Source organism: Zingiber officinale, chromosome 10A (genome assembly GCF_018446385.1).
Source record: "Zingiber officinale cultivar Zhangliang chromosome 10A, Zo_v1.1, whole genome shotgun sequence".
Lineage (NCBI taxonomy): Eukaryota > Viridiplantae > Streptophyta > Magnoliopsida > Zingiberales > Zingiberaceae > Zingiber > Zingiber officinale.
Window position 1 is genome coordinate 20120626 of NC_056004.1, and position 27646 is coordinate 20148271.

Below are 27646 nucleotides of genomic sequence, written 5' to 3' on the forward strand. Positions count from 1 at the left end.
ACAGAAAACTGAACAGATACAACAGCAAAATAGTTACAAGTAGAAAAGAGGATAGAAACAAATAAAACACACACAAAAACCACATTGATACCAAACCAGTTAACTAAATTGGCATCAGACAATCTGTCTCAAATTAGCAGTAGTTGATAAAAAAATTCACAACTCGTATCAAAATAATCTGAATGACTGATTAAATAAAAATAAAAGTAGTTGGTAGAAGAAAGTTATTACAAAGACTTTTGAGTAGTTGTTCTGGAAACCAGTTCGGTTTTAGATAACAGGTCGTCGCTGGTCTCCGATCTGATCCACTGACGACATCACTTTCGTCATCGCCCCGCCGCCAACTGCGACCGCTTCGTACCATCTCCAATATCTCGACACCGACGACGAGCTCCCTTTCGTCAAGAGTACTCAAGACACAACGATTCCTCTTTTGAACTTATTGGGAAAATCCAGAACAGTTAATGGCGGACGTGAAGCTCATCGGCGCACCGCTAAGTCCATACGTGCTACGAGCGATAATTGCTCTGAGCCTGAAGAAGGTGGAGTACGAGTTGCTGCAAGAGAAGTTCGGGAGCGAGCTGCTCCTCAAGTCGAATCCCATCTACAAGAAGATCCCCGTCCTCATCCACCACGACCGCCCCATCTGCGAGTCGGCCGTCATCGTGGAGTACATCGACGAGGTCTGGCCAGAGTCCGGCTGGGGCGCCATCCTCCCGGCTGACGCCTACCACCGCTCGCTCCACCGCTTCTGGACCTTCTACGTCGATGACAAGGTTAGTTAGCTAATTAATTAGTTTTCGTCTATAGTTGATTTTGCCGTGAATGCCTCTTATATTTTGTCTGCTGAATTGATGATTCTGCGCCTACAGTGGTGCCCGTCGTTGGTCGCCACAGGTAAGGCTGAAACAGAGGAAGCCAAGGCGGAGGCGGTGGAGCAGGTCCGCGCAGGGCTTCTGCTTCTGGAAGAAGCCTTCGTGAAGCTGAGTGAAGGGAAAGCCTTCTTCGGCGGCGATCGCGTATCGTATCTGGACGTCACGTTCGGGTGCTTTGCGAATTGGATCAAGGCGGTGGAGCAGTTGGTGAGCGTGGAGCTGTTGGATGCGGCGACGATGCCGGCACTGCACGGGTGGGCGGTGAGGTTCCTCGAGCACGAGGCGGTGAAGGAGGTGATGCCGGACAGCGGGAAGGTGCTCGAGTATTTGAAGACCCTTCAGTCAAAGGGAAAGAAGGACGCTGCCGACGCCAAGAATTAATAACGCTTAGCAATATAAACAAAACCTGTGAGATCGGTGAGAATGAACAAGGCAACCCAACCCTTTTAGGCATCAATGGGAATTAAATTGTTGGGTTTAAAAAATAAATTTTCATTTTTAAATATATTATCTTTGGTTGGTTTGAATTTTTAGTTTATATATATATATATACAAATTTGTTATACTACGGACTCTATCCTGCGGATTGTTACGGACCAACTGCCACATCATATTATTTTATTTTTTTTAATACAATATTTTCTCTTAATTTTTTTTTCTTCTTCTCGCTTCTCGCTGTAACGAAACGCTCACCGCGCCTCGTCGCCGCGATCGTCGGCCGGACTCCAGACAGTCGGACGCTCGCGACTGGACGCTGCCGAAGGGAAGCGATCGTGCCGACTGGACGCTGCCGACTGGACGAGATCACAACCGGAATCTGGCGCGATCTCGTTCGAAATCCGGCCGCGATCGTGCCAGATTCTGGACGCCATCGCGACCGGAATCCGACGGGATCGCAGCCGGATTCCGGACGCGATCGCGACTGGACGTGATCGCGCCGGAATCCGGCGGCGATCTTGCTGGAATCTGGCACGATCACGTCCAGTCGCGAGCGTCCAGTACGTCGCGATAGCGGCCGGATTCCGGACGTTATCCCCGACGGGTTCACCTTCTGGTCTATAGTATGGGTGAGTCCAGGCGACCGGAGGCCGCCGGCGGTGGGCAGATGGCCGGTGGCAGGGCGTGTGGCGGGCGCGCGAGGAGGCGCGGTGAGCACAGTGAGCAGCGAGAACGTTTCGGCGAGAACGAAGAGAAAAAAGAAAAAGAAAAAGTTACATTTAAAAAATTAAAAAGAAAATGACATGGCAAGTCCGTAACAATCCGTAGAAAATAGTCCGTAGCATAACAATCCTCTATATATATATATATGAATTGTCAATCCTTATTTTATTTATGAGCTTCTACATGCATCAATCTTACAGACCACGGATGTTCTTCAACAAGTTGGACGTCAAGCCCCTGTAAAATCCACGACGGCCTTCAAACCTTCAGCGACGAGTTAGCAATCATCTGCCTCTCATTTAACAATTATGAAATTGAGCAAGTAATGAATCAACGAGCATAATTCTCCTACTGCAAGCCTAATCCAATTGATCCTTGTATTAGAACTATTGTTTTGCATGAACTTGATTGCAGCAGGCATGTTTAGGTAGTAAATTATAACGAGGACAAATGACCAAATAAAGGTATCGGACAAGCAAGGTGGCTCGTGGACTATAACTCTGTAGAATGCCAATTTAGTTAAATAACAAAGTCAAGATATCAATTTTGTTTTCTACAAAAAATCTTAAAGTTAAATAATGTGCTACTATGACATCATTATTTACCTTGCAGTTTCCTTTATAACATGCCAACTATCTGAATACTTTGGGGTTCAATTGATATTAGGTCTTTGCTGCAATATACAAAAAAAAATATTTAATTGGGATACAAGGGCAAGCTGATTGTATTGCTCATATATTAAAATGGATAGAAAATATAACTTTTCAACATCCAAAATTAGATGGTATAGGAAAAAGAAACTGGTTTGGCAATTATGAAAGAAAACATCAAGTACCTGTAACCAATAACCTACAATGGGACAACCACTGAACCACAATCAGTTAGGAAGATAGCTTGCGAGTAAGGGCATCGAGTTCAGGTTAATGTGATTGCAAACAAAACACAAAATCTAGAAAGAAGATAACAAATCTTGAACAGCTTGCCTGATATGGATATGTGAATAGGATAGCGACAAGTTTAGAGGAAGCCCCAAGAGCAGCATAGTCGAATTAGCTCTAATAAGAGAAACAAAATAAACCAATGAATCCCATCGCAAGCAAAGTATTAATGGGCAGTGCAACAGTATAATGTGTTAGCAAAATGAATTTGTAACTTGACAAGTGCAATAGTACAACCATATCAAAGACACATGCAAGGACGAATCCAGAAATTAGAGTTGGATTGGACTGATCGTGAGTTGGTTGAGTCCGCCAAGAACGTTGTGGAAGAGGTCCGAATTTATATTGCACGAGCACTTAACCATCTCGTCATCTCTTATATTTTATAGGATTTTAAATTTTTATTGAATAGATTTTTCTCATTATTTATGAAATTGTTTAGTTAATTTATCGATAATGATATCTAATTCTTAGAAGTTGAAAATTTAGGGTCACGACGGAAGCCTGACCCCTAACATCGACATTAAAGAGCGTGTCGTTGACAGTGAGGTAAAGATAGTCATTTCACGAGTGTGGCATGAGATCGGCTTTCTTGACAACTATGCCTCTAGAGGCGAGGGCTTGGACATAGAGGGAGTGGTCGTATTCATGAGCGATGATAGGAAAAAGTCATGAGAATGAGTAAGCGAGACAGAAGAGGGAGGCAATATCATTGAGGAGGACAGGCAGAGGACGACGAACATAATTAATTAATTAATTAGGAAGGTTATTGTTTTACATACATCCAATTTATGTTATTTTATTCATGTAATAAAATTAGTATATGATTTAGACCTTTTAGATGGATTTTTTTAAGAAACGATTTAAAAATATATTTAGTGTTGAAAAAAATAATTAGAACTTGTCTTTTTTAATTTGATGTTATTTAATCGAGCAGCTAACTTGTAAGGAATGAATCAAAAAATAAATCATGGGTCATTTCAAAGTCTCCATGCATGAACGGATGGACCCTTGACGAGAAAATGCATGTGCCATTTTATGTTTAATCATATATTTGGGCTGGGCTACAGCACAGCCCAGCCCTTAGATAATCTGGACACAAGTAAAAAAAACTTATATTATACGCTGGACAATACTTCCGGTTCTATCTTAGCTTTAACAGCAAATAAAAAATGAATGGGCAAAAATAGTTATCTCGGTTTCATAATAAATTTTTTAGCATATTTTGCCTCATTCAATTTTTTTGCATCCATAATGCGACAACTGTTAAAAGTTAATTTGTATTTCCAATTAAGATAACTCTTGTCTTTTCAGTTTTCTATGAGTCTGGATAATAGTGTTAATCAGTCATTGGAATTGTGTTAAGGAATTAAGATAGGGTCTAACAATCTGATGATTAGTACTGAAGTTAAAGAAAAAAAGGGCCTCCTAAATAAATCAAAGATTTGTTTCCTCTCTAGCCTTCATTTTCTTATACTACTCTTCATTATCTCCAACAAATTTGGTATCAGAGCCAAGGGCCTCTTCAAATCCTTTAACCTTCTTCACTTATTCTCCTAGTCAAATACCTATATTCGAAGGAGAACATTACGAGTATTGGAGCTCCCAAATGGAGACCATCTTCATTTCCCAAGATTTGTGGGATGTGGTGAAACAAGAATTCGAAACAGTCGTGGGAGAAGAAACCGAGAAGCAGTTGAAGGAGAATATAAAGAAGAATGCTACAGCCTTGCGAATTATTCAACAGGGGGTAAGTAAATCAATTTACCCTAGAATTTTCGGCATGAAGAGCGCCCAAGAAGCATGGGACGTTCTGAAGAAGGAATTCAAAGGGGCTGATAAAGTGATCTCAATTAAGTTGCAAAATTATTGGAGAAATTTTGACAACTTATCGATGAAAGAAAATGAATCTGTTAAAGATTTTTCTTCGAGGGTGACTGAGATTGTCAACCAAATCAAGGGCTGTGGTGATACAATATCCGAGAAGAAAGTAGTGGAAAGAATTCTCAGATCATTACCGCAAAAATTCGAGCATATCGTTGCCGTGATCGAGGAGACGAAGGATAAATCCCAGCTAACTCGGTACGAGTTGTTCAGCTCTTTGGAGGCACATGAAGGCAGAGTCAATGGCTATACGAATCAGCCACTTGAGCAAGTTTTTCAAGTAAAGGCCAACCTCGGGGAAAAGAAATCTGATCCGAGACATGAAGAAAGAGGGTTTTCATCTTCCTACAGAGGATCATCAAGCAGAAAACGAGGAGGCTCAGGTCAAAATCATGGCCGGGGATATGGAAGAAAGCCATCATTGGATGTGCAGAGGTCTGGGACAGAGTGCCAGATCTGCAAAAAGCCAGGACATGAATCAAAAAGTTGTTGGCATCGCTGTACTAGGTGCAAAATTTCCAATCATTCGAAGCGGGACTGTTGGTTTAAGGAGAAATCTGAAGCCGCAGATGCTAAGGCGAATTTTGCGAAGGAAAATGATGTTGAAAAATTATTTTATTCATCTATGGATTCCAAGCACAGTTACAAGGAAACGTGGTTTCTTGACCGCGGGTGCAGCCACCACATAACCGGAAATCGTGATTCTTTCGCTATGCTGGATGATAAATTTTCCACGCAAGTGGAGCTTGGTGACAGCAAGCGTGTAAGCATCGAAGGGCAAGGAGTTGTTGCTGTCTTCACAGAAGGAGGTAATAAAAAACATATTCATGATGTCTATTATTCTTCAAAGATCACCCATAACTTGTTGAGTGTTGGGCAAATAATGAAGGATGGTTATAAGTTGATTTTTGATAATGATCGTTGTGATATCATCAATAAGAAGAACAATTTGAGAGTAGCTGCTGTGAAAATGAATGCAAATGGTTTATTTCCATTCGAGACAGGGAAGTTACAGACATATGCTCTCAAATGTGGAGACCTTGATGAATCCTATCTTTGGCATTTAAGGTATGGACACTTAAACTTTAAGAGCTTGCAGCTTTTGGAGCAAAAGGGAATGGTCACTGGTCTTCCTACAATCCATTCAAAAGATCGAGTTTGTGAAGGCTGTATATATGGAAAGATGCATCGATTTCCATTTCCAAAGACAGCATGGAGAGCTCGAAGTCCATTAGAGCTTGTCCATGCTGATATATGCGGCCCAATTCGAAGTGCTTCACTCGGTAACAAGCAGTACTTCATTCTTTTTGTTGACGAATTTACAAGAATGATATGGACTTATTTTCTCGATAGAAAGTCAGATGCTTTCAGCACCTTCTTACACTTCAAAGCCCTTGTTGAGAATCAAAGTGGATGCTCGATTAAGGCTCTCCGAACAGATCGTGGAGGAGAGTTTATATACAAACCTTTCCTCAAATATTGCAAGGAGAACGGGATTCTACGACAGCTTACTGTGTGGCACACTCCTCAGCAAAACGGAGTCGCGGAGAGGAAAAATCGAACGATTGAAGAAATGTCTCGCAGCATGCTCAAGGGTAAAGGACTTCCTAACAAATTTTGGGCTGAGGCTGTGAATACGACAGTGTATATTCTAAATCGTTCTCCAACAAAGGCTGTTCAGAATAGGACTCCGTTCGAGGCATGGTATGATCGAAAGCTAGTTGTAAATCAGCTCAAGATTTTTGGGTGCGTCGCCTATGCTTGTGTGTTGCCACATAACAGGGAGAAGTTTGATGAAAAAGGAGAAAAATTGATTTTTATTGGCTATAGTGATGAGTCCAAGGGGTATCGTCTTTATAACCCAAAAACTAATCAGTTAGTTCTCTCAAGAGATGTAATTTTTGACGAATTAGCTGTGTGGAATTGGGACGATAATGATTCACAAGTGCCTGTATTATCGGATGGAGCTGGAACAATTCCATTTGCTGATGTTGCTGGACCAACTGCGGGGACACAAAGCAGGATGGAAGGTGAAAGTTTGAGCACAGAAGGAGAAAGTAGTACTGCACCAACTGATGACTCAGAATCAGATTCCCCTCAAAGGTATCGCTCTTTATCTGACATATATTCAGAAACTAATTTGGCTTTGTTTGCTGGAGAACCACAGAATTACGTTGAAGCTACAGATCAAGAAGTGTGGAGAAAAGCCATGAATGAAGAGATTAAAAGCATTGAGAAAAATCAGACTTGGGATCTGGTTGATTTGCCAGCAGGAAAGGATGCAATCGGATTGAAATGGATATTCAAGACGAAGTATAATGAAGACGGAAGCATTCAGAAGCACAAGGCCAGAGTAGTCGCAAAAGGCTACTCACAGCAGCCGGGGATTGACTTCAATGAGACCTTCGCACCGGTCGCTCGCATGGAAACGATAAGAATTGTTCTCGCTTTGGCAGCCCAGTTGGAGATGAAAGTTTACCAACTTGGCATTAAGTCGGCCTTCTTGAATGGAGAGTTAGAAGAAGAAGTTTATGTATGCCAGCCTGAAGGATATGTCGTGAAAGGGAAGGAAGAAAAAGTGTACCGGCTTCGAAAAGCTCTTTATGGGTTAAAACAAGCCCCTCGAGCTTGGTACAGCAAGATTGATTCCTATTTTCAGCATTTCGGTCTTCAGCGCAGCCCCAACGAGCCCTCCCTCTATGTGAAAGTCGGAGAAAAGGGAATTTTTTAATCGTTTGTCTTTACGTCGATGATGTGATTTATGCAGGAACCGATATAAAGATGGTTGAAGATTTTAAATTGGCCATGATGAAAAAGTTCGAGATGTCTGATCTTGGACTTATGAGGTATTTTCTTGGTTTTCAAGTCAAGCAATCAAGTGGCGAGATTTTCATTTCACAAGAAAAGTATGTGGAGGATCTCTTGAAGAAGTTTCAGATGTTGTCTTGCAAACCCGTGCCCACGCCAATGGCACTTAATGAGAAGTTACAGCAAGAAGATGACAACGAAATGGCAGATGAGAAGCTTTATCGAAGCTTAGTGGGATCCTGGATTTATCTCACAAACACGAGGCCCGATATTGTTCAGCCTGTAAGTGTACTCTCGAGGTTTATGAGCAAGCCAAGCAAGGTTCATTATGCTGCTGCAAAGAGAGTGCTCAGATTCTTGCAAGGAACAATGAAACATGGGTTGAGATATGTAAAAGAATCGAACAATGATTTGGTCGGTTTTACGGATAGTGATTGGGCCGGCTCCCTCGAAGATAGGAGGAGTACCTCAGCATATCTTTTCTGTCTCGGATCAAAGGTGATTTCATGGAGCTCAAGGAAGCAAAATACAGTAGCTTTATCATCTGCAGAGGCTGAATATTCTGCAGCAACAAGTGCAGCTTGTGAAGCAATTTGGCTTAGGCGAATTATGGCTGATCTGCAACAGAAACATACGTGTTCGACTACTGTTTTCTGTGACAACATGTCCGCAATTGCAATGACAAAGAATCCAGTTTTTCACGCCCGAAGTTAGCATATTGAGTCGCGTCATCATTTCATTCGAGATTTGGTGAACAAAAGGGAAATTCACTTGGAGTTCATCGGGACTAATGAGCAGCCTGCAGATGTTCTTACAAAGCCTGTGTCATTGGAAAAGCTTGAGAAGTTTAAAGACAAGATGAAAATCACAAATTAAAGGGGAGTGTTAAAAGTTAATTTGTATTTCCAATTAAGATAACTCTTGTCTTTTCAGTTTTCTATGAGTCTGGATAATAGTGTTAATCAGTCATTGGAATTGTGTTAAGGAATTAAGATAGGGTCTAGAACAATCTGATGATTAGTATAAAAATATGTGCTTTGTACTGACTGAAGTTAAAGAAAAAAAGGGCCTCCTAAATAAATCAAAGATCCGTTTCCTCTCTAGCCTTCATTTTCTTATACTACTCTTCATTATCTCCAACAACAACTGTATTGATTATAGTATAACAGTGAATCTAGATTGATATAGTAAAAAAGATAATCAACGTACTAGGACTGTGATTACCTAGTCTGAAAGAATATGTTTATTTGGATTTATAAAGTCATTCCTCAAATTAGTTTGCAAACATTGAAAAAACTTGACTTGAGATAAATAATCTCTCATTTTCATGTATTTGAGCAATGTTTAATTAATCTCCTCAAATAATAGTATTTTTTTATTGTATGTCATCTAATAGTTCTATGCATCCATCTTAGCAATCTCAAATTGCTATATTAATTTATTTTTGTTTCTTCTTCACAGCTCATCTCTCCAATCCATTTCATAAAGTATGACTAATGATATCACAATCATATAAATTTTCCTTTTAACTTAAGGGAGATATGACATCACATGAGACTCCAGAAGCTCTTCTACATTCTAACTACTTGTTCTTTATCCTAATACTGGTATCTTCATCAATATCAATTTCATAAAATATCTAAACTTTCATAAGAATTACATGCTCGCTTATTCAGCCATAACATTGATTCTTTTTTTGTTCCCAGAACTATTTTACATATTCAAATTTAGTACTAATAGATAGTACAACTAAATAATCCCAGATTTTCCATATTATCATGAACCACTAGGATTCATGATCGTATCCAACTAAAATGCAAGATTTTTTTATATAAAAAAAGTGAATTTTCAAACTTTGGAAATAAGAGACAATCTGACATCTATTCAAGCCTACCACTATCGCTATATATAGATACATGCAATCAATAATATCTACTCATTGAAATGCGCATAATTTCAGAATATTACCAATGATTCATCTCCACCCATGGCATTTGTCTTTGCTCCTTTTCCCTTGGTGTAAGCAACAAGCCTACGGAACTGAATTGCACCATGAGTAACCTAATCAAATATTAACAAACATCAATTTTACCATTACTAATGATATATACAGAAGTAAATAAAGTCTACGTTAAAAAAAATTGTGTGCCAAATGATTAACGCATGTTTCACAGGTTAAATGAGAGGAGCGGAAAACAAAATCAAAACTCAAGAGGTACAGGCGTAAGAGTTCCTGTGTTTAAGTTCTTGATGCATGACCAACCCAACATGACTTTAAAGAGTCATAACTTTTGACTGGACTCGGAATCAGGCTCTATCGGCAGCCAAGCGTGCAAAATTCAGAGATCTACATTTATTATCGGGAACCCGTAACCATCAAATTTCGGATCCAAAAAGCAATGTTTAGGCCCTCGTCGGAGCCTTCAAAGATTTTATTACTACTTTTAGTAATTCCTATTTTTATAATATTTAGGGTATTTTTGATATTTATGGTATTTCTGGGTTAGTATTTGTCTATATCAACGTCCTGTTTTATTAATTTCGATTTTTGTCAAGAAATTTCCTTTTTTGGTAAGAAATTTTCTTTTTTTGTTACAAGATATGAATTGAAGTCCATAAATTGGGATTTCTTTCCTTTTTTTTATCTTAGGATCTAGAGTCTATATAAACACGGTCGTATGAGGATTCATCCTTCAATTATTAACAAAGTTTCCTTTTTTAGCAAACGACAAGTTTTCTCCTTGTTTTTTTCTGGTTTTCTTCTTGTCTTCTCCTCAATTCCTCCTTTTCGTTAGCCCATAGGATAATCGCTATCGTGTCCGGCATCAATTCAGTTGTCTGAGTTATGCTAGAGTAAGAATAAATACTCATGGATTTCAAATGTGGGCCTCAACTAGCTATTCTTGTCTAGACATGTATACGTCCTCTCGGAACGGTCTCATGGCTAGCGCATGAGGTGCTGCCAACTTGAGGTTTGGGATTCAAATATCAGCATAATCGAGATAAATGTCTCTCTCATGTGTCATTCACTATTCCAAGGGCTAATAACAATGGGACCTGTTGGTGGGGACACTGGAGGCGAGCACAGTCACCTTTTGCCAACTTGTCTAGACATTTATACATAAGGGAAGTGTTAAGAAATATGATTTGGGCCCTGCCACATATCTTAAGCTTTTGGCATAATTGCTCAACTACTCAGACTTACAGAAATTTAGAACCTTCATATAAGATCTCAATTGCATCATTTATTATTGTCAGAGAAGTGCTACTCTGTTTTATTCCTTCCATTTGAATACATAAAAATTTAAGAATTACTATACTGATGCAACTCTAAATCACAAGCACTTGAAAATTGAATTATTGTGCTTGATAGCAATACTTTGAGATGACTTGATATCTGAATGACTTCCAAACCCTAAGTATAGTGCTAACAGTAATATTAATACATGAAAAAATAGTTCATCAAAAAAAAATTGAACATGACATAGAGGCAGAACCCACCACCCAAAATGACTAACCATTTGGGTGGAGATTATCATTATGTATAAGCCTAACAAGATCTCCAACTTGTCTGTGAGGGACTAATGGAGCTACCCCTGCTTGCCACTAGCTAGACCTCTGACTCAAACTATTAATGTGAGGAGTCCTGCTTCATTCAACGCATATTGGGTTCCTAGATTAGGGTGCCTGACAAGTAGAACTTGTGTTTCACTCAGCAAATTGTATGATGATGATGTTGATTCATAGTACCGGGCATCATTCTGCCTATTTGATGCCATCTCAATCTAGGCCTAACCCACAGCCCATTAAGGATTCAGACCCATGAACTACTAAATCCCTTGGCCATGTGAGACTAAGGAGCTACCCAATAAGAAGTAATTAAGCTTTGTTTATGCAATGACAATGTAGAACTTCGTCAAGGTAACCTTATATCAAAACAATACAACACACAACAACCATAGATGACGTTTTTTAAAAATGTAATATTGTAATTATCTTTGAAGTTTCTCCAGTGACCAAAAATAAATAAAGTTAATAAGAGATCTCAAGACTTATTGGGTGCAAAGAATTTCTTGAGTTTTTAGAGGTCAAGGATATCAAAATGGCCATGTTACTTTCAACTAACAATTGGTAGGACACGATTAGGTGGTCCTATAATTTTGTGAATCCTATTTGTTAACAGAAAATCGTGTATTAGACATCACGGAATTATTGACTTATATAGAGAAGGATATACAGCATAATTATAATAATATCCTTAGTTATTATGTTTATAATATTCTAACACTCCCTCTCAAGCTAGAGAATATAGATCATATGTACCCAGCTTATTACATATGCAGTCAATTCAGAAATCTCTCAGTGACTTAGTGAATATATCTGCTAGTTGATCATGTGAGTTGACAAAACTAGTAAATATTTCTCTTGATATGACTTTCTCTCTAACAAAGTGACAGTCAACTTCAATATGTTTTGTCCTCTCATGAAAAACTGGGTTCGAGGCAATATGCATGGCAGCCTGGTTGTCACATATAAATGACATTTGTGTAACCTCCCCAAACCTGAGTTCCTAAAGCAACTGTTTTAGCCATATAAGCTCTTGACTAGTTATGGCCATAGCTCGATACTCTGCCTCTACACTGGATCTTGCCACAACATTTTGCTTTTTGCTTTTCCAAGAAACAAGGTTACCTCCGACAAATATACAAAACCCAGAAGTGGATCTTTTATCAATGGGAGATCCTGCCCAATCTGCAACAGAATATCCTATGACTCGAGTATGTCCTTTGTCTGCATACAAAAGACCCTTTCCTAGTGCGCCTCTGATATATCGAATAATACAAGTCACAGCATCCCAATGTTCTTTGCATGGAGAGTTGAGAAACTGACTTACCGCAAATGAGATATCCAGACGAGTAATAGTAAGGTAGCTTAGTTTCCCTACTAATCGCCTGTACCGTTCAAGATCTGGAAGAGGATCCCTCTGATTTGGCAGGAGTTTGACATTATGATCCATAGGGTTGTCGACTGTCTTTGAGTTTAACATTCTTGTTTCTTCCAAAATAACCATTGCATACTTCCTTTGGGATATGACGATCCCCTGTTTAGACTGTGCTACTTCTATCCCTAAGAAATATATGAGTTTGCCGAGGTCCTTTGTCTGAAAATGTTTAAAAAAATGTTATTTCACCTGTGAAATTCTAAGATAATCACTACCTGTGATGACAATATCATAAACATAAACCACTACGTAGATGAGTTATGTCAAACTGTTGAATTACAGTACTAAATCTACCGAACTATACTCTGGGTGATTGCTTGAGGTCATATAAAGATTTCCGCAAGCGACATACAAGACCAGAAGACTCCCCTGAGCAACAAAACATGGAGGTTGCTCCATGTAGACTTCCTCGAGCAGATCACCATGTAAGAATGCATTTTTGATGTCCAACTGATAAAGAGGTCAATGGCGAATCACAACAATTGACAGGAATAGGCGTACAGAAGATATCTTGATAATAGGAGAAAAAGTATCCCCATAATCCAATCTGAAGATCTGAGTATAGCCTTTAGCTAGGGGTGTCAAAAATGAACCCGACCCGACGACCCAACCCGAGTCGACCCGAAAAAAATCGGGTTCGGGTTGGGCATTTTCGGGTTCGGGTTGGAAGGTTGGAGAGTAAAAGAGTCTCGGTTTGGGTCGGGTTGGGTTCGGGTTGACCCGGGTTGACTTAAATATAGGGTTTTGTGGGTTTTTTTGGGGTTAAATCAAATTTTATTTTAAAAATTTAGATGTTTTTATGTATATTAATATCATGTTTGTATGATAATGATGGAATATTGAGATAAAAGTAAAGAATTATAGGGAAAATAGCCCAAAAAAGTCGTTTTGAATCGGATTTTCGGGTTATATGGGTCGGGTTCGGGTTGATCGGGTTGGTCGGGTTCGGGTTCGGGTTCGGGTTGAGGTATTTTGGGTTGAACTCGGGTTCGGGTCGGGTTCGGGTTGGGTTAAAAAAAAAAAAAAACTCAACCCGACCCAACCCGACCCGACCCACCCGAATTGACACCCCTACCTTTAGCGACGAGACGCGCCTTAAGTCTGTCATCTATACCGTCTGGACCAACCTTCACCGTATACACCCATCGACAACCAACAACTGACTTCCCAGGTGGTAGAGGAACGATGTCCCAAGTCCCACTACTCTGTAAAGCACAAATTTCATTGAGCATAGCCTGTTTCCATCTTGATGGGCAAAGGCATCACCTGCAGTCTTAGGAAGAGAAACAGACGACAAGGAAGAAAGACAAAAATAATATGAAGGAGAAAGACGATGATAACTCAAAGAAACATAGTGAGGAGAAGGATTACGAGTGGAACGCATACCCTTTCGAAGTGCAATAGGAATATCAGAGTCAGGAGATGGAACCAGAGGAAACAGCGAAGGACTTCACTCTAAAGATGTGTCCACGGTAGTGTCAGGGTCAGTCGGCGGCAAAGCAAGACGAGGGCGACGCTGATAAACCTGCAAAGGAGGAGACGAGGCTGGCCTCCAGAGGAAAAAGATAGTTACTAGTGCAGGTGGAGAGGGAGAAACCTCGGACTGGGAAGTGAGAGGCCAAAAAAATGGAATCGAATCAAAGAATGTGGCATCAACAGAGATGAAGTACCGACGAAGAGTGGGGGAATAACACTTGTACCCTTTCTGAGACCGTGGGTACCCAAGAAAAACGCACTTATGAGATCGGGGAGAGAGTTTATCAATGCTAGGATCAAGATCATGAGCAAAACATATAGAACCAAAGATCTGAGGTGGTAAAGGATGAAGAGGATGATGAGGGTAGAGGATATGATGAGGTATTTTACCCTGGAGAGTGGAGGAAGACATACGATTGATGAGATAACACGCAGTAAGTACGGCATCATCCCAAAACTGATGAGGAACATGAGAATGGAGAAGAAGAGTCCGAGTAGTCTCAAGGAGATGACGATTCTTACGTTCTGCAACCCCATTCTGTTGAGGGGTATGAGGGAAAGACGTGCGATGCAATGCACCATGAGATGACAAAAAGGAACGAAACTGAGTAGAAAGATATTTGTGTGCATTATCATTTTGCAAAGTTCGAAGATAAATACAAACTGAGTTTTGATTTCATGAAAAAAAGATTGAAAAATAGAAAATAATTTTGAACGTTCCTTCATCAGATACAACCATGTACAACGGGAAAAATCATCTATAAAAGTAACAAAATATCATGATCCTAATGTAGAAGAAACACGACTCGGACCCCAAACATCAGAATGAACCAAAGCAAAGGGGGGCGTAGCTCGACTCACAATGCGAGGAGAAAAAGAACTACGAACATACTTACCTAATTGACACGACTCACAAGACAAAGACTCTAAGTGAGAAAGACTAGGATGTAATTGTTTCAACTTATCAAGACATGAATGTCCCAACTGAGCATGAATAAAAAGTGGAGATGCCGTCGTCGAACCAACAAAAGAGGGTTGTTGAAGACGATAAAGTCCATGAGACTCACATCCGAAGTCAATCATCCTCCCCGTACTCCGGTCCTGTAAGGAAACAGACGTTTTAGTAAAAGAAATAACACAATCAAGAGACCGAGTAAGTTGACTTATTGACAATAGATTAAAGGGAGCTTCGGGAACATAAAGAACATTATGAATAGAAAGAGACGGAGAAGGATGAACAATACCAATACCCTTGGACTCAGTTTGGGAACCATTGGCCATGGTGACAATTGGTAAATAACCAGAAGTAGTGAGAGAAGAAAATAGAGATTTATTACCAGTGATACGATCAGTGGCCCCAGAATCAAGAACCCAAGGACCTAAAGAGTGAGATATGCCAGCAAAGGAATTACCAGCATGTGCAACAGCAGCAGTGGAATCAGAAGCCCGACGATCCTCAAATCATTTCAGAAAGTCATTATAGGAAGGTCGTAGGGTCGAATCCGATGGCAGGTGGAAGCCGAAGAAGCGTCAGAACTCTGAACGACCTGAGCAACGCATGGAGGTCGACCATGTAGACTCCAACGCTTATCAATCATGTGTCCTGGTCGGTGGCTGTAATCACACCAAGGACGTCCTTTGCCACCCTTACGAGGTGGAGGTCTGTTGTTGTTTAGAGAGACCAAAGCTGACGAGTCACTAGGAACGAAAGGAGGCAACGTCAAGACTTTGGCAGGGGCACGGAGGAGAATCGCCAAGGTACTGTCTATGGTAGCTTCTGTGGGGCTGCCCAGGATCTGATCACGAACATGAGAATAATCTGAGGGCGGACCATATCAAGCCAGAGACATAAAAAACTTCTTCTGATTTTCAAGCTCTGCAACAGGAGTGACCGCAGGTGAAGGTGAAAGTAGTTCATTGAAGTCACAAAGAAGGCTAGAGACCGAACCCAGATAAGTTGACATTGAGTCCTTAATTTGATGGGCACTGAGGATGGTCATGAGATCTTCACAAACTTGATAGAGTCGTCGAGGGTGTTTGTAAAGAGTTGTTGAGCATGTGTCCAAACATCTTTACAAGTTTTGTGAGTGTGGAAGACATCCCTAAGAGATGGATGGATGGTGGCTCGGATAATGCAACACAATTGGGCGTCAACCTTTCTCCACAAAGGACGATCAACGACTTGGACATCCTTTTCGATTTGAGAGAGATGTGTCTCATAATCCTGTCCAACAAGCCAAAGCTCAATGTGAGAGGACCAAGAGGAGTAGTTCTTACCATCCAACTGCTCGGAGGAGAGTGGTGCAGTGATGTGGTTGGTAAAGATCGAAATATCCGGCTTTGGAGTGCTGGAGGTAGCCATTGATCAACTCGGTGAAAGAGGGCAGCAGCCCGACTCTTCGATGACGTCGTAGCACCTCGGAGACAGGCACGGAGTTTCTCTCCGTCGTCGGACTGTAGGAGAATTAAGGGTTTGCTGCGGCGCTGGAAAATTTAGGGTTTGCTGCGACGGCGCCGGAAAATTTAGGATTTGTTGCGGTGCAAGGATGCTGTGACGCTAGGATATTCCACGCAGAAGGAAGAGCATTGGCGGCTTGTGCTCACGATCAGAAAAGAGATGCCTGCGCGCAAGGAATGGAGGCGGCGGCTTGTGCTCGCGGGCGACGCGAGAGGGAGAAGCAGGCAACGCGCGAGGGAGAAGCAGCGGCTTGTGCTCGTGGGCGACGCGAGAAGGAGCGGCTTTCTCGAGGCTGAGGAGCAGATCTGGTCGCGGAGGCCGGCATCGGCGTCAACGGCGACGACGGAGAAACCGAAGCGGGCAACGCGAGAGGGAGAAGAGGGATCGGGAGAGATTTTCTCCCATCCAAGCGTGACTAATGGCGGTAGGAATTGGTGGTGACGGCAGAAAAATTAGGATTTGACTCTGATACCATGTTAAAAGAAAACCGTATATTAGACACCAAGAGTTATTGACTTATATAGATAAAGATATATAGCATAATTACAATAATACCCCTAGTTATTATGTTTACAATATTCTAACACTATTTATTTGCAAGCTTCTCACTTGGGAGAAGAGCATATATGTCATCGATAGAGAACCTCATTATCTAAAAGTTGGGAAAGGTATTTTTCCTAAGTATTTTGGTTAACTTTGCTATTCACTTGTATTGATTATTTATTTGATAGAAGAAGTGTAAACTAAGATCAATCGTCTTGACTGATTTATTTATTCCTTAAGATGGTAAATCAAATTGAACTAATGAACTAGCTTAATATAGGTAAGACAACTGAAATAAAGGTAATATCCCATGCGTTTATGTGTGTGTAAAAAAGGAAGGACTGCATATGCATATGCAACCACCTGAAAAACAATTTTAAGACAACACAACGACAACGGAAAGAACAACAAAGAAAAAGTCGTGAGTCCCAACTCCCACCTATTCCAACCATGACTTTTATGCAAGGGTATTTCACTACTAAGTCTTACGATCTTAAATAGTCTTCTTAGTCTCTTTCACACCTTTATATCTAAATAATATAACAATCGAATCTCAATTTTCTTTATTGATCCCTTGTCCGGTTGGATGCATAAAATTATGAATGCATTTGAAAGGAATTATTCCTACAAAACCATTCATCAATTATACTTGCACTGCAATAATAAAACTGACTCGCAATTCATTATTCACACAATTTCTCGATAATATGGTTGAGTGGTTCAAGGAGTGACATTGGAATTGCTATATAGACTCATATTTTGATTTAATATAGAATCCCATATTTTCTACCTATGGCTAGAAAAGAATTATATTTACAGATCCAGTAGACGGAGAAAGTTCAGTAAGGAACCAATTTATTTGACTTGGTATTCTATCAAATGAATGAATTATACTTTAAAAAATTGTTTGCTTAAGTCATTTATATCTCCAACAAAATTTTCAGGCTACTCAATCATGAAGTAAACATTTTTATATAACAAAAAAGACTATAAAACTATAATTTATTAATTTCCATTTAATATATTTCTAATCATGGAGCCAAATCCATTATAATGTGCAAAGGCACAATATATCATGCTCAATAAGTATAGAAAAGAATATCATAGAAACAAACATGATACGCCAAACTAAATCAGGTAGAATACAAAATAAGGGAAAAATTCAAACTGAAAACTGCAAGCACAGAAGTCCATACAAGCAGAAGACTTGGTCCAATCCCTTTATAAAGTGCTTGCCATCCTTCCTCTTTTAAAATGGTCTTCAAAGCATCTGACCTTAGATAAAAAGTATGTGCATGTGTAAGCAACTTTTATATACCTTAGAATGACTGCAAATGGTAACTAAAGTAGAATATATAACCGCAGAACTGAGACATTAAGCAATCTAAGACATAATATCCAACTTTTAAAAAAAACGCCTTCCTTTTTTTAAAGTTGGTTAACATAGCCTTAGCAAGAATTTTCCTAATTAAGCAACTTTTTTGCACCCCAGCAGAGGTTGCAAAATGCTAGAAATGCATACTTGAAAACCAACCCTAAAGCGGTAAAAGCATTTCATAAAATTACATAAGCATGTTTGCCTAAAGACTAAGTGAATTGCTCATCCACAGTCTTATATTCAGCATAAGATAATAGCCAAATATAAAATGTTAAACAAAAAAAAATTATATAAGTATGCAATATTTGAAAAGGACAATTTTAATATTATAGCAAGTCCAGTATCACTCAATTCTCAAGGAAGAGAACATACCATAAAATCCTGAATAGGTTCGCCAAATATAAAAATGTTAAACAAAAAAAACTATATATTGCAAGTATGCAATATTTGAAAAGGACAATTTTAATATCATAGCAAGTCCAGTCTCACTCATTTCTCAAGGAAGAGAACATACTGAAAAATCCCGAATAGGTCCGATAACCATGGTAAGGAGTTTGGAGCTGAAGCCGTGTTTTTACAAGCCAAATAGGATTGGTAAACAAAGAAACCTGCAGTGCCAGAAGAGTGTTTGTCATGTAATAAAAGTCTGCCAGTCTATAACTGCAGTGAAAATCTAATTTAGATATTTGAATTATTGATTATATCACGTCAATCACAGATGGGCACAATAGAATCAAAGAAGTGTACATCAAATATAATGAACAAGATAGCTACCATCCTAAAATAATAAAGGAACTCTGAAGTTACCAATTTCATCACAGGAACCAAAGGAACAGAAACCCATTGACACTGGAGGGATGGGCAAGGAAAGCCCACTCAGTATTTGGTCTTAACAAACAATACTGATCTGTCAAAGGAATCTTATGTCAACTTAGTTCAGATCCTGTCTTTAACACACAAGGAGATACAATTTAATTTTTTCTATGATTGTAGCAGAAGGTACCCTGCTGCCCTGCTGGCAGCCAGAGGAATAACATTCATCAATTTCATAAAACCTCATACACATTGGATAAATTATGTGATCAACCACAGATCACATAATTTCCATCAAACACTTTCCCTCCCACACAGGAACTCAGTTCTCTTTTTTTTTCTTAGCAGTTGAGACAAGTAGGAAATAGAGAATTTAACACAATGATTTGGATGAAGAGCTGCAAAAAGGTTAATAAGCCAATGAGACGCTCCAGCAAGCTATCCAACCTTGAGCGCCAAGAAGAAAGAACCACTCAAGTGGACAAAAACTCTTTACCATAGTAATTATCATTTCCTAACTGATAATTGCACAAAAAAGGGGACTGAAAGGGAGAAATTCTTGAAGGAAGAACATGAATCTTGTTGCACTTCCACTGTCTACTTTAAGGAAGAACAATTTCAAATTTTGGCACAATTTCAATTATCAAAACTGGGTGAAAGAGGAAAAAGGAACATTATTGTTTGGTAAAATTGCTATTTTATACTTAGTAAGTTATCAAAACTACCATTCTGTTTGGCACAGCTTCTCCTTTTTGGCTCTTTTCCTTTTTAGGAAGACAGAACATTATCATGAATCATTTTTTTGTTTAGCACAATTTTTCATTCTCTTTACTGCTTGCGTTTTTGCCTCACCGATATTACTATTTTTTACCCAATAAACATGAAGGAGAATGAGATTTCTTTATGGGTAAAATGGATATTTTCTTTTCTATCCAAGTAGATAAAGGAATGAGCCAAATACTCACATTCTTTCCCTTTGTATTTCTTCTTTCCAAACAGACAAATTTTAGTACCCCTTCTTTCTTCTCCTTTTCCCTCCACCTTCCACTCCTTTCCTGCCCTCCCTTACCCTTTCCTTATAAGTAGATGGAGCATAAGTCTGCTAGCTACAATATTATTCTCAACTTACATACACATACATTCTATTGCTTACAATAAATGAAATCACTTTCATTAATCATGGCCTAGCCTCACAAACAATCCAATCTTCAGCTTTTTGCAACAGCAAAGATCATGGTAAGGCCAGCAAAATCCTTTATTAATTACTGAATCAACAAAAAAAAGGATATTTTTTTGTCAAAAAAAAAAAAAAAACATTTCCTACTGGTCTTCAAACAAAGGATCATCCTGTATGGCATGCTTACAATCAGTAAGTCTGAGAACGACAACAATGTTATTTGGTAATCTCTACATTCAAACATAGCATCTTATCTTACCAAAAGAACAAAAAATCGTTATCGTATATGATAAGGTATGTTAAACTAAAATGCTGAGATAATAGATAATATTGTTGCAGAATATCACTGACCAGACCAATGTCAAGATAGCAATCACAGCACTTTCCATAGCACCAGCTTCAGCAGCAGAAATAAGATGATAATGGGGGGTGAGAATGTGAGATGCTCATCATTCCCTCTTAGGTACCTACTCTTTGCCCTGCTATAACTGAAACAGGAAGAAACAAGATGTCATTGAGAAAGGCAAAAAACAATATATTGAACAAGTCCAAGTAAGAACTGAATATTAGTCTATCATAATTCTCATATACGCTTGATGAGAAGATAAAAGGCAAGCTTCATGAATCATGACATTAGAAATATACATGAGAACAGAGAGAACTGCATGTTTTACTTCTTAAATGGTTGATATGAAAGGCTCTTCGGCAATTATCACCTAGCAATCATCATATGTTTTAAAGTAAGCAATGCTTAAAACTGTCTTAATTTGAAATATTTAGGTTTCTATTTTTTTCCCCAATGCTACAATATTGTCAATGCATGCTTTCACTAGACAATGACCCTGCTCATTATGCAAACAGTATAAAATATTTTTAAAAAAACATTAATATGTTTTATTTCATTACCGTTGTTGTTGTTGCGGCTAATGGAGTGTATTGTTTAAAGTTGAAAGATTCAACTTAATTTGATGTTTAGAAGAAAAAAATCACTTCATGGTGGTAAAAAGCTATAAAATCGTCATAAAGATTTTAAAGTGATGTTTTTTTGTAATTACACGAGAGTTATATTTCATATTTATCTATTAAATAATTCTTTTCTTAGTAGTTTTCTATAATTTATCAAAATTTTATAATTTATTTAAATAACTAATTTTCTCAGATGTCAAACAATGTTATATAATTCTTTAATATAATTCATACAAAATAATTATTCTAACTCAATTATATTCTTAATTTTTATGTATAAAATAGAAAGAAAAGAACAAATAATTTCTCTATTGATTGTGTAAAGAAACAAATAGAGCAACTGAACATACCATATAAATAAAATACAAAACTTCCCTAATACATAAGACATATTAGTACATAATTATAAAAATAGTATTGTACATAATTTATTGAAATTCACCTACTAATTATATTTCTTAATATTAGTATCTATTTAATAATTAATTGATATTTGCTTATAATTATTTTTTTATGCAAAAATAGTGTACAATGTAGAATATTATGGCAAAAACACAAGTTGTTCAATTAGGAGGTAAAGTAATTAAAATTAATTGGATCGAGCAGAAAAGGTTAGCATAGATGAAAGGTTATGGAGACATATCTTAAAATATATTCACAAGATCTTAACCAAAACCAAACTTATTTAGTTGGCATGAAAATTGGACATGAAAGAAGAATATGGCCAGTTATTTTAAAAGAGCTTCAAATGCATAGTTAGCACCAGTTAGGAGGCCAAGTTGATGAGCATAGCTTAGTTATATATAAATATATAAATCATTGAACTCTCTCTCACTCTCTTTATAAAGAGTTGGTGATTGTGAAATGTAGTGTGCATGCATAAATATCCACCACATCTTGCTTCCAGCGTGGTGACTTAGTATTGCAAGCGCCTAGTTCTGTTCATGCCTTTGATTTCGACTGATGAGTTGGCCATTATCAAGGTAACCTTACCCTTTTCCACTGCAGTATCCATATTTATCATTGCATCAACCACTTAAAAATGTCTAAATATTTCATGTTGCTAACCTAATCCTATAATTATTGCCTACCAAACAGTTGGAATATGAGAATGCTTATTAGTTTGTATCCGATTCAAGCATTGATGTGAAGTTAGCTTTCGAAAAATCAACACCCACCCCATTTAGTTCTGTAATCCTTAATTAATGTGAGCTCAGGCAATGCAACAGGCATAGAATAGGGGGAAGACAGTTTGGTTCAGCTAATTAGGCATGTTTGGAATTTTGGGTCTAGATAATTAGAAACATTGAAGGAACAACTATTGGAAGGGCACCAAGATTGTTATTTTAGGTCTTTTTTAGCATTATACTGGGAAGCCAAATCCCAACAGTACAATTTATTTTGTGCATGATAAGCGACAAATCTACACTATTGACAACCTAAAACTGATTTGGTTCCAACAGTATGTCTTGATCAACTTTTAAGTACGAAGCTTAACAATATCCTAATAAATGCGCACAGACCAATAACAATGGAAGTAAAAAAAGTTGCTTCTAATTTAAGGGATCAAGTCACACTTGCAATGTCAGAAATAGAGATTTATGAAACTAACTACTATTTTGAGGTTTATTTGATTTTAATACCTCCATTATAGTATAATCATTATCAAATCAACAAATTCTAATATATATCCAACCTATCTAATAGTAATCAAAAGAGTATATAGTTCTTGCTCTTTAAATTTGATGACATTTACAAAATAATATGAAGCCTTGCAAATTTTGAGAAAATAATGTGTCCGACCGACCATAGCACACAAATGTTTAAAAAAAGTTAGTATTAAAGCTACCTCAAGCATAGGAATTATTTCAAATATATTCAGATTTTGAATTTGTATAAATCCATAATCTTTCATCCTCACCTCATTTGAGTCCTACTATCACACACATGTATATGAATTGTCTACATTGATGCAATTTGCATGAGTCACTAATTCCCAAATCATCAACCATTGTGGATTGTAACATATATAGTAAAACATGGTAGCATAGACATAAATATATAGCCACACTTACAAAAAGAAGTAAAGCCCCTATGAAACAGTTGACCCAATAACAGCTGGAAAAAAATCCCGCATATAGACCTCTGATTCCCTACAAAAATGCAAATCTGATTAGCCATAAGATAATTACTTTATAGTATGTAATTACTTTATTGTATGAAAGTTAAATGTACAGTTAATCTAAGGAAAAAAATTACTTAAGTTTGAGTAAAACTAATGCTAACAGTTCACAATTAAAATTTTCAGTGGCTTATCATTTTTATCCATAACAGTTATTATCACATCAAAATACGTGCAATGCTCTCCAAAGTAATTGCCTCAAACTATGTGTTTAAACTAGATATTGAATAAGTATATTCAAATTTTGGAATATGATTGATGCGGCAAAGGGGGCGTCGGCGTCGTCATTCTCTCCTGCATTCCTCCCCTGGCGGCGGAAGAAAACCCGAAGCCCCCTCCTCTCTTTGTGATGAACAGTATCCCTCTTAAAGCCAAAATCCTACTAATGTCAAATGACCAAAATGCCCTTCCACCTCTCATCTCATCACCATATCAGATATTTTATGCCATTGGGCTTTATCCCCTATATCATCATCTATACTTAAATAAATTTTATAAATATTGTTGCTAACCAAGTCTTTTTTGGTCTTCCTCGTTTGATGTGCATATTTGTTATAGTTTTACATCGCCTAGAGCATTTATTGATCCTCTACATACATGTTTGTGTCATCTTAAACGTTTCTTTTCCCTATGTAACTCCGACTTTCTCTCTAATGCTCTCATTTCTTATTCTACCCATCCTCGTATGTTTTAATACATTCACCTTAACATTCTCATCTCTGCAACCCTCATTTTCTGCTCATATGCTCGAGTCATAGTCCAACATTCAACACTATATAACATAGCACGTCTAACCGTCGTTTTGTAGAACTTCTCTTCAAGTTTTAAAACCTATCTTTTTTATCTTCTTGGAAGTTAAAAAAGGCTTCTCATATAATCCACAATTTTCTTGGAAAATATGTTCAGAAGAGTTGTCTATTTCTTTTAACGCTAAATTTTAAAATGTTTATTTGAATGCAAGTTTATTCATATTAAGTTATGATTGCGCATATCAAGATCCTACATATCAACAATGATTGATCATAAAATTGAGTCATGAGTTTGTGAGATCCTACCACAATCAAGGCTATGTAGGTTGATTTAGATAGTAGGATCTTAAGATCCTAAGATCCTATTCACAAATTTGACAATCATATTGGATAAAATTTAGCATCAATTTATTATGGCTCATCTTAAGTAGAAGTAATCCATTTTTACCTTCAGCTGCACAACTAGCCTAATGTATTTCTCTTCTTCCCTTTTCCTTTGCTAAAAAACTCCCTGACACAAAGTTCGCACCATCACTGCCTAATTTCACATTTAACAAATGAGTATTGTCAACAACTTGCATTATCTCCTTGATTGAATATTAACTTGTTCAATTAAATTCATACCACTTAGGAAACTTGCCCAAGCTCAATACTTTTTTGATTGATGATAATGAAAGGTTTTAAACAAATAATCTTGCCCTTTTACCATGTAAAGATGGGTTGGATGAACACTTATTCCATTCCTGAAGGCTGAAGCTATCATGTAAGAGTCCAATCCATACTTTTGTATGCTTATCAAATCATAATTGCATGCTCTCTTTGTCAAATAAATTGTTTGTTTAATGGGTTTGGTTTCATCCCTTAATAGGTTAAGTACATGTTTTTGAAAAATGAATTATGATTTTTTTGTGATTGATTGATTGGCTCTAAAATTATTGAACTCTTTGACAATATCACATTTTGTGACAATGCGCTCGGATATTGTCACAAAATTTCAATAATTTTAGAGCCACGTCACACCGGCAATTCCGTCTTCTTATATTCCCGATAGGATCAATTTGATCCATATAGCTGACTCCTCGAGGTTGCCGACCTTTGCCTTCAATTTTTCCTTTTCTTCCCTCTAGGTGTGTGTTTCTTATAAAGCTTCCTTTCTGATTTTCTTCATTGGTGATTTTCACTGATTTATCAATTTTTTTTCACTTATTTACTTCTCTATGTTTGTCACTGACTTTGATTATTTTCACTAATTTATTACTCAATTTTATGATTTGTTGATAATGTGTATTTTATCCTATTTTAATAAAATTTTAATGCCAACCCCTTAGGCCTCAACCTAGAACCGTTTTGATACCTTACTTTTAATCATTTCAGTTCTATCTATTATCTTCTCATCTATACTCTGCACTGTGATATACTTGCTCTCATTTACTGTGGAAACAATTCCATAGTTAAGTCTATTTCCTCAAAAAGGTATTCTTGTTTCATCATTGCCCACTGTAATAAAACAATTGGCACTCAAAAAGGAAGATCGCTATGCAGTGACAATAGTATATATAAGACACCTCAAGGGCAAAAGAAATAAGTAGGAAAGTCTAGAGATCTTAATCTATAACCGTGCAGTAAACATACAGAACATGCATGAATTGAGAAATTCAGAGAAAAAGATGTAGTTAACCCCAAATAGCTGAGGCAAGCACCACTCGATGAGAATTTTTCTTGATTAAATAATACAAGCAAATAAATTCCTAAGCAACACGATATAAAACAAAAAAAAAACTTTTTTTTCAACACATTTGGAATTCTGAAGTCACAATAGCTAAATCAATTTATTTCATGACCATAAAACGTGGCAAACCAGGATGAAAAATTTAATAATCTAACAAATGTTACATTTTAATAGCATGAAAACTAAGCACAATATTGCAGAAATATATGTTCCTGAGCAGGGAATCGAAACACTACTAGAAGTTATGAACTGTTGATAATGCAAAGAATTCAATTCATATGTGTTTGCGACTAACAGCAACGGAACGAATTCTATCGATTTATTTCTTGATTCCAAGAAACAGAATAATAACGAAAATGGTATAATAGCAACGAAGGGAGAAGGAGACCCTACCTAACCATCTTCCTCATTCGAACACGACTTTAGCACCAATATGTTTCAGCTTCTCCACAATCTTCTCCGCGTCTTCCTTCAGCACCCCAGTCTTCAGTACGGTTGGAGCCTTCTCCACGAGTTCCTTAGCCTCTTTGAGTCCCAGGTTCGTGAAAGTTCTTACTTCCTTGATGATCTTGATCTTGGAGGCCGCTTCGAAGCTCTCCAGCTTCAGATCGAAGGCCGTCTTCTCCTCCTTCTCCTCGGGCACAGCAGCGGCTCCTGCACCGGAGAAGGCGGCAGCGGGCCCACCCATGCCAGGGTTCAAAATGACCATGACGGGCATCTGCTGGACGCCCAACCGGACACGGAGTGCCTCTGTGAGGTCGGCAACCTCGAGGAGTGATAACCGAGAGATCTCATCGACCATGGCGGACACGCGCACGGTGGGCTGGTGAGGAGCTGAGGCAGTGGAGAGGCGGGCGGAAGTGACAGGGTGCATAACGGTGGACAGAGCGACGCGGACGATGAAGCTCGATCGCCTCATCGTGGATCGGCGCTTATGGTGTCTCTCGTCCGCAATCTTTGATCCGCTCCGTCCTTAGGTTCACCTTTCAATCTAGTTATAGTTTATGTCGAAACTGTGAACTCAAAAGAAAGGTGTACTGTCAATCGGGACAGGGATCAACAATTAAAAGATTATTGTCAACCGAGCCTGGCCCAGTCAGGCACAGCTCAGCCTTAAATGGACCGAGCCTAGGCGCAGCTTAGCGTTAAAGCGATCAAGCCCAACTCGTATAAGACATTGTCAAACAATTTAAATAAATTTGATTAAAATTTTATCAATTTCATCCTTGGACGGACCTAAACGAACTAGTCTCCGGCGAGCACAGGTTGACCCGTTGATTGAGAAGATTTTTTAAAAATAAAAATAAAATTAAAAAATTCCATAAATTCATGAACAAGCCGGCATAACTCACAACCCAAACTTAAATTTTTAATTTATATATACTTTTTTATATATTTTTATTTTTAGTTTTTTGGGCTCGTGAGCTGATCGATATAACTCACACTTCACCTTGAGTTGGAGATTTTCCATATCGTCAAATGATGAATTTTTAACTGACCGACCTAT

At 38.1% G+C, this 27646-nt stretch overlaps 3 protein-coding genes across 14 annotated transcripts; 2 read left to right on the forward strand and 1 right to left on the reverse strand.

Annotated features, from left to right (window-relative positions):
- Positions 1 to 121: 121 nt before the first annotated feature.
- Positions 122 to 1501, forward strand: LOC122027145 (glutathione S-transferase U17-like). The gene is made up of 2 exons (XM_042586019.1): positions 122 to 776; positions 873 to 1501. Exons 1-2 carry the CDS (start codon positions 465 to 467, stop codon positions 1254 to 1256), a joined length of 696 nt encoding a protein of 231 aa, XP_042441953.1. The 5' UTR covers positions 122 to 464; the 3' UTR covers positions 1257 to 1501.
- LOC122027146 (50S ribosomal protein L7/L12-like) lies at positions 1397 to 27142 on the reverse strand. 12 transcript variants are annotated; one of them, XM_042586029.1, is made up of 9 exons: positions 26533 to 27142; positions 23555 to 23632; positions 20865 to 21001; positions 19038 to 19131; positions 18342 to 18420; positions 9635 to 9727; positions 2872 to 3091; positions 2642 to 2709; positions 1397 to 2273 (listed from the first exon to the last, which is right to left on the reverse strand). In XM_042586029.1, the coding sequence occupies exon 1, from the start codon at positions 27056 to 27058 to the stop codon at positions 26546 to 26548; it is 513 nt and encodes a 170-aa protein (XP_042441963.1). In that variant the 5' UTR covers positions 27059 to 27142; the 3' UTR covers positions 1397 to 2273; positions 2642 to 2709; positions 2872 to 3091; positions 9635 to 9727; positions 18342 to 18420; positions 19038 to 19131; positions 20865 to 21001; positions 23555 to 23632; positions 26533 to 26545. The 12 variants fall into 12 exon arrangements, with proteins under 12 accessions (XP_042441963.1, XP_042441962.1, XP_042441959.1 ...); XM_042586028.1 differs by having other exon boundaries at positions 1397 to 2300; XM_042586025.1 differs by having other exon boundaries at positions 1397 to 2536.
- On the forward strand, positions 7640 to 8380 carry LOC122026499 (secreted RxLR effector protein 161-like). The gene has a single exon (XM_042585239.1). The coding sequence runs from the start codon at positions 7640 to 7642 to the stop codon at positions 8378 to 8380; it is 741 nt and encodes a 246-aa protein (XP_042441173.1).
- Positions 27143 to 27646: the final 504 nt, after the last annotated feature.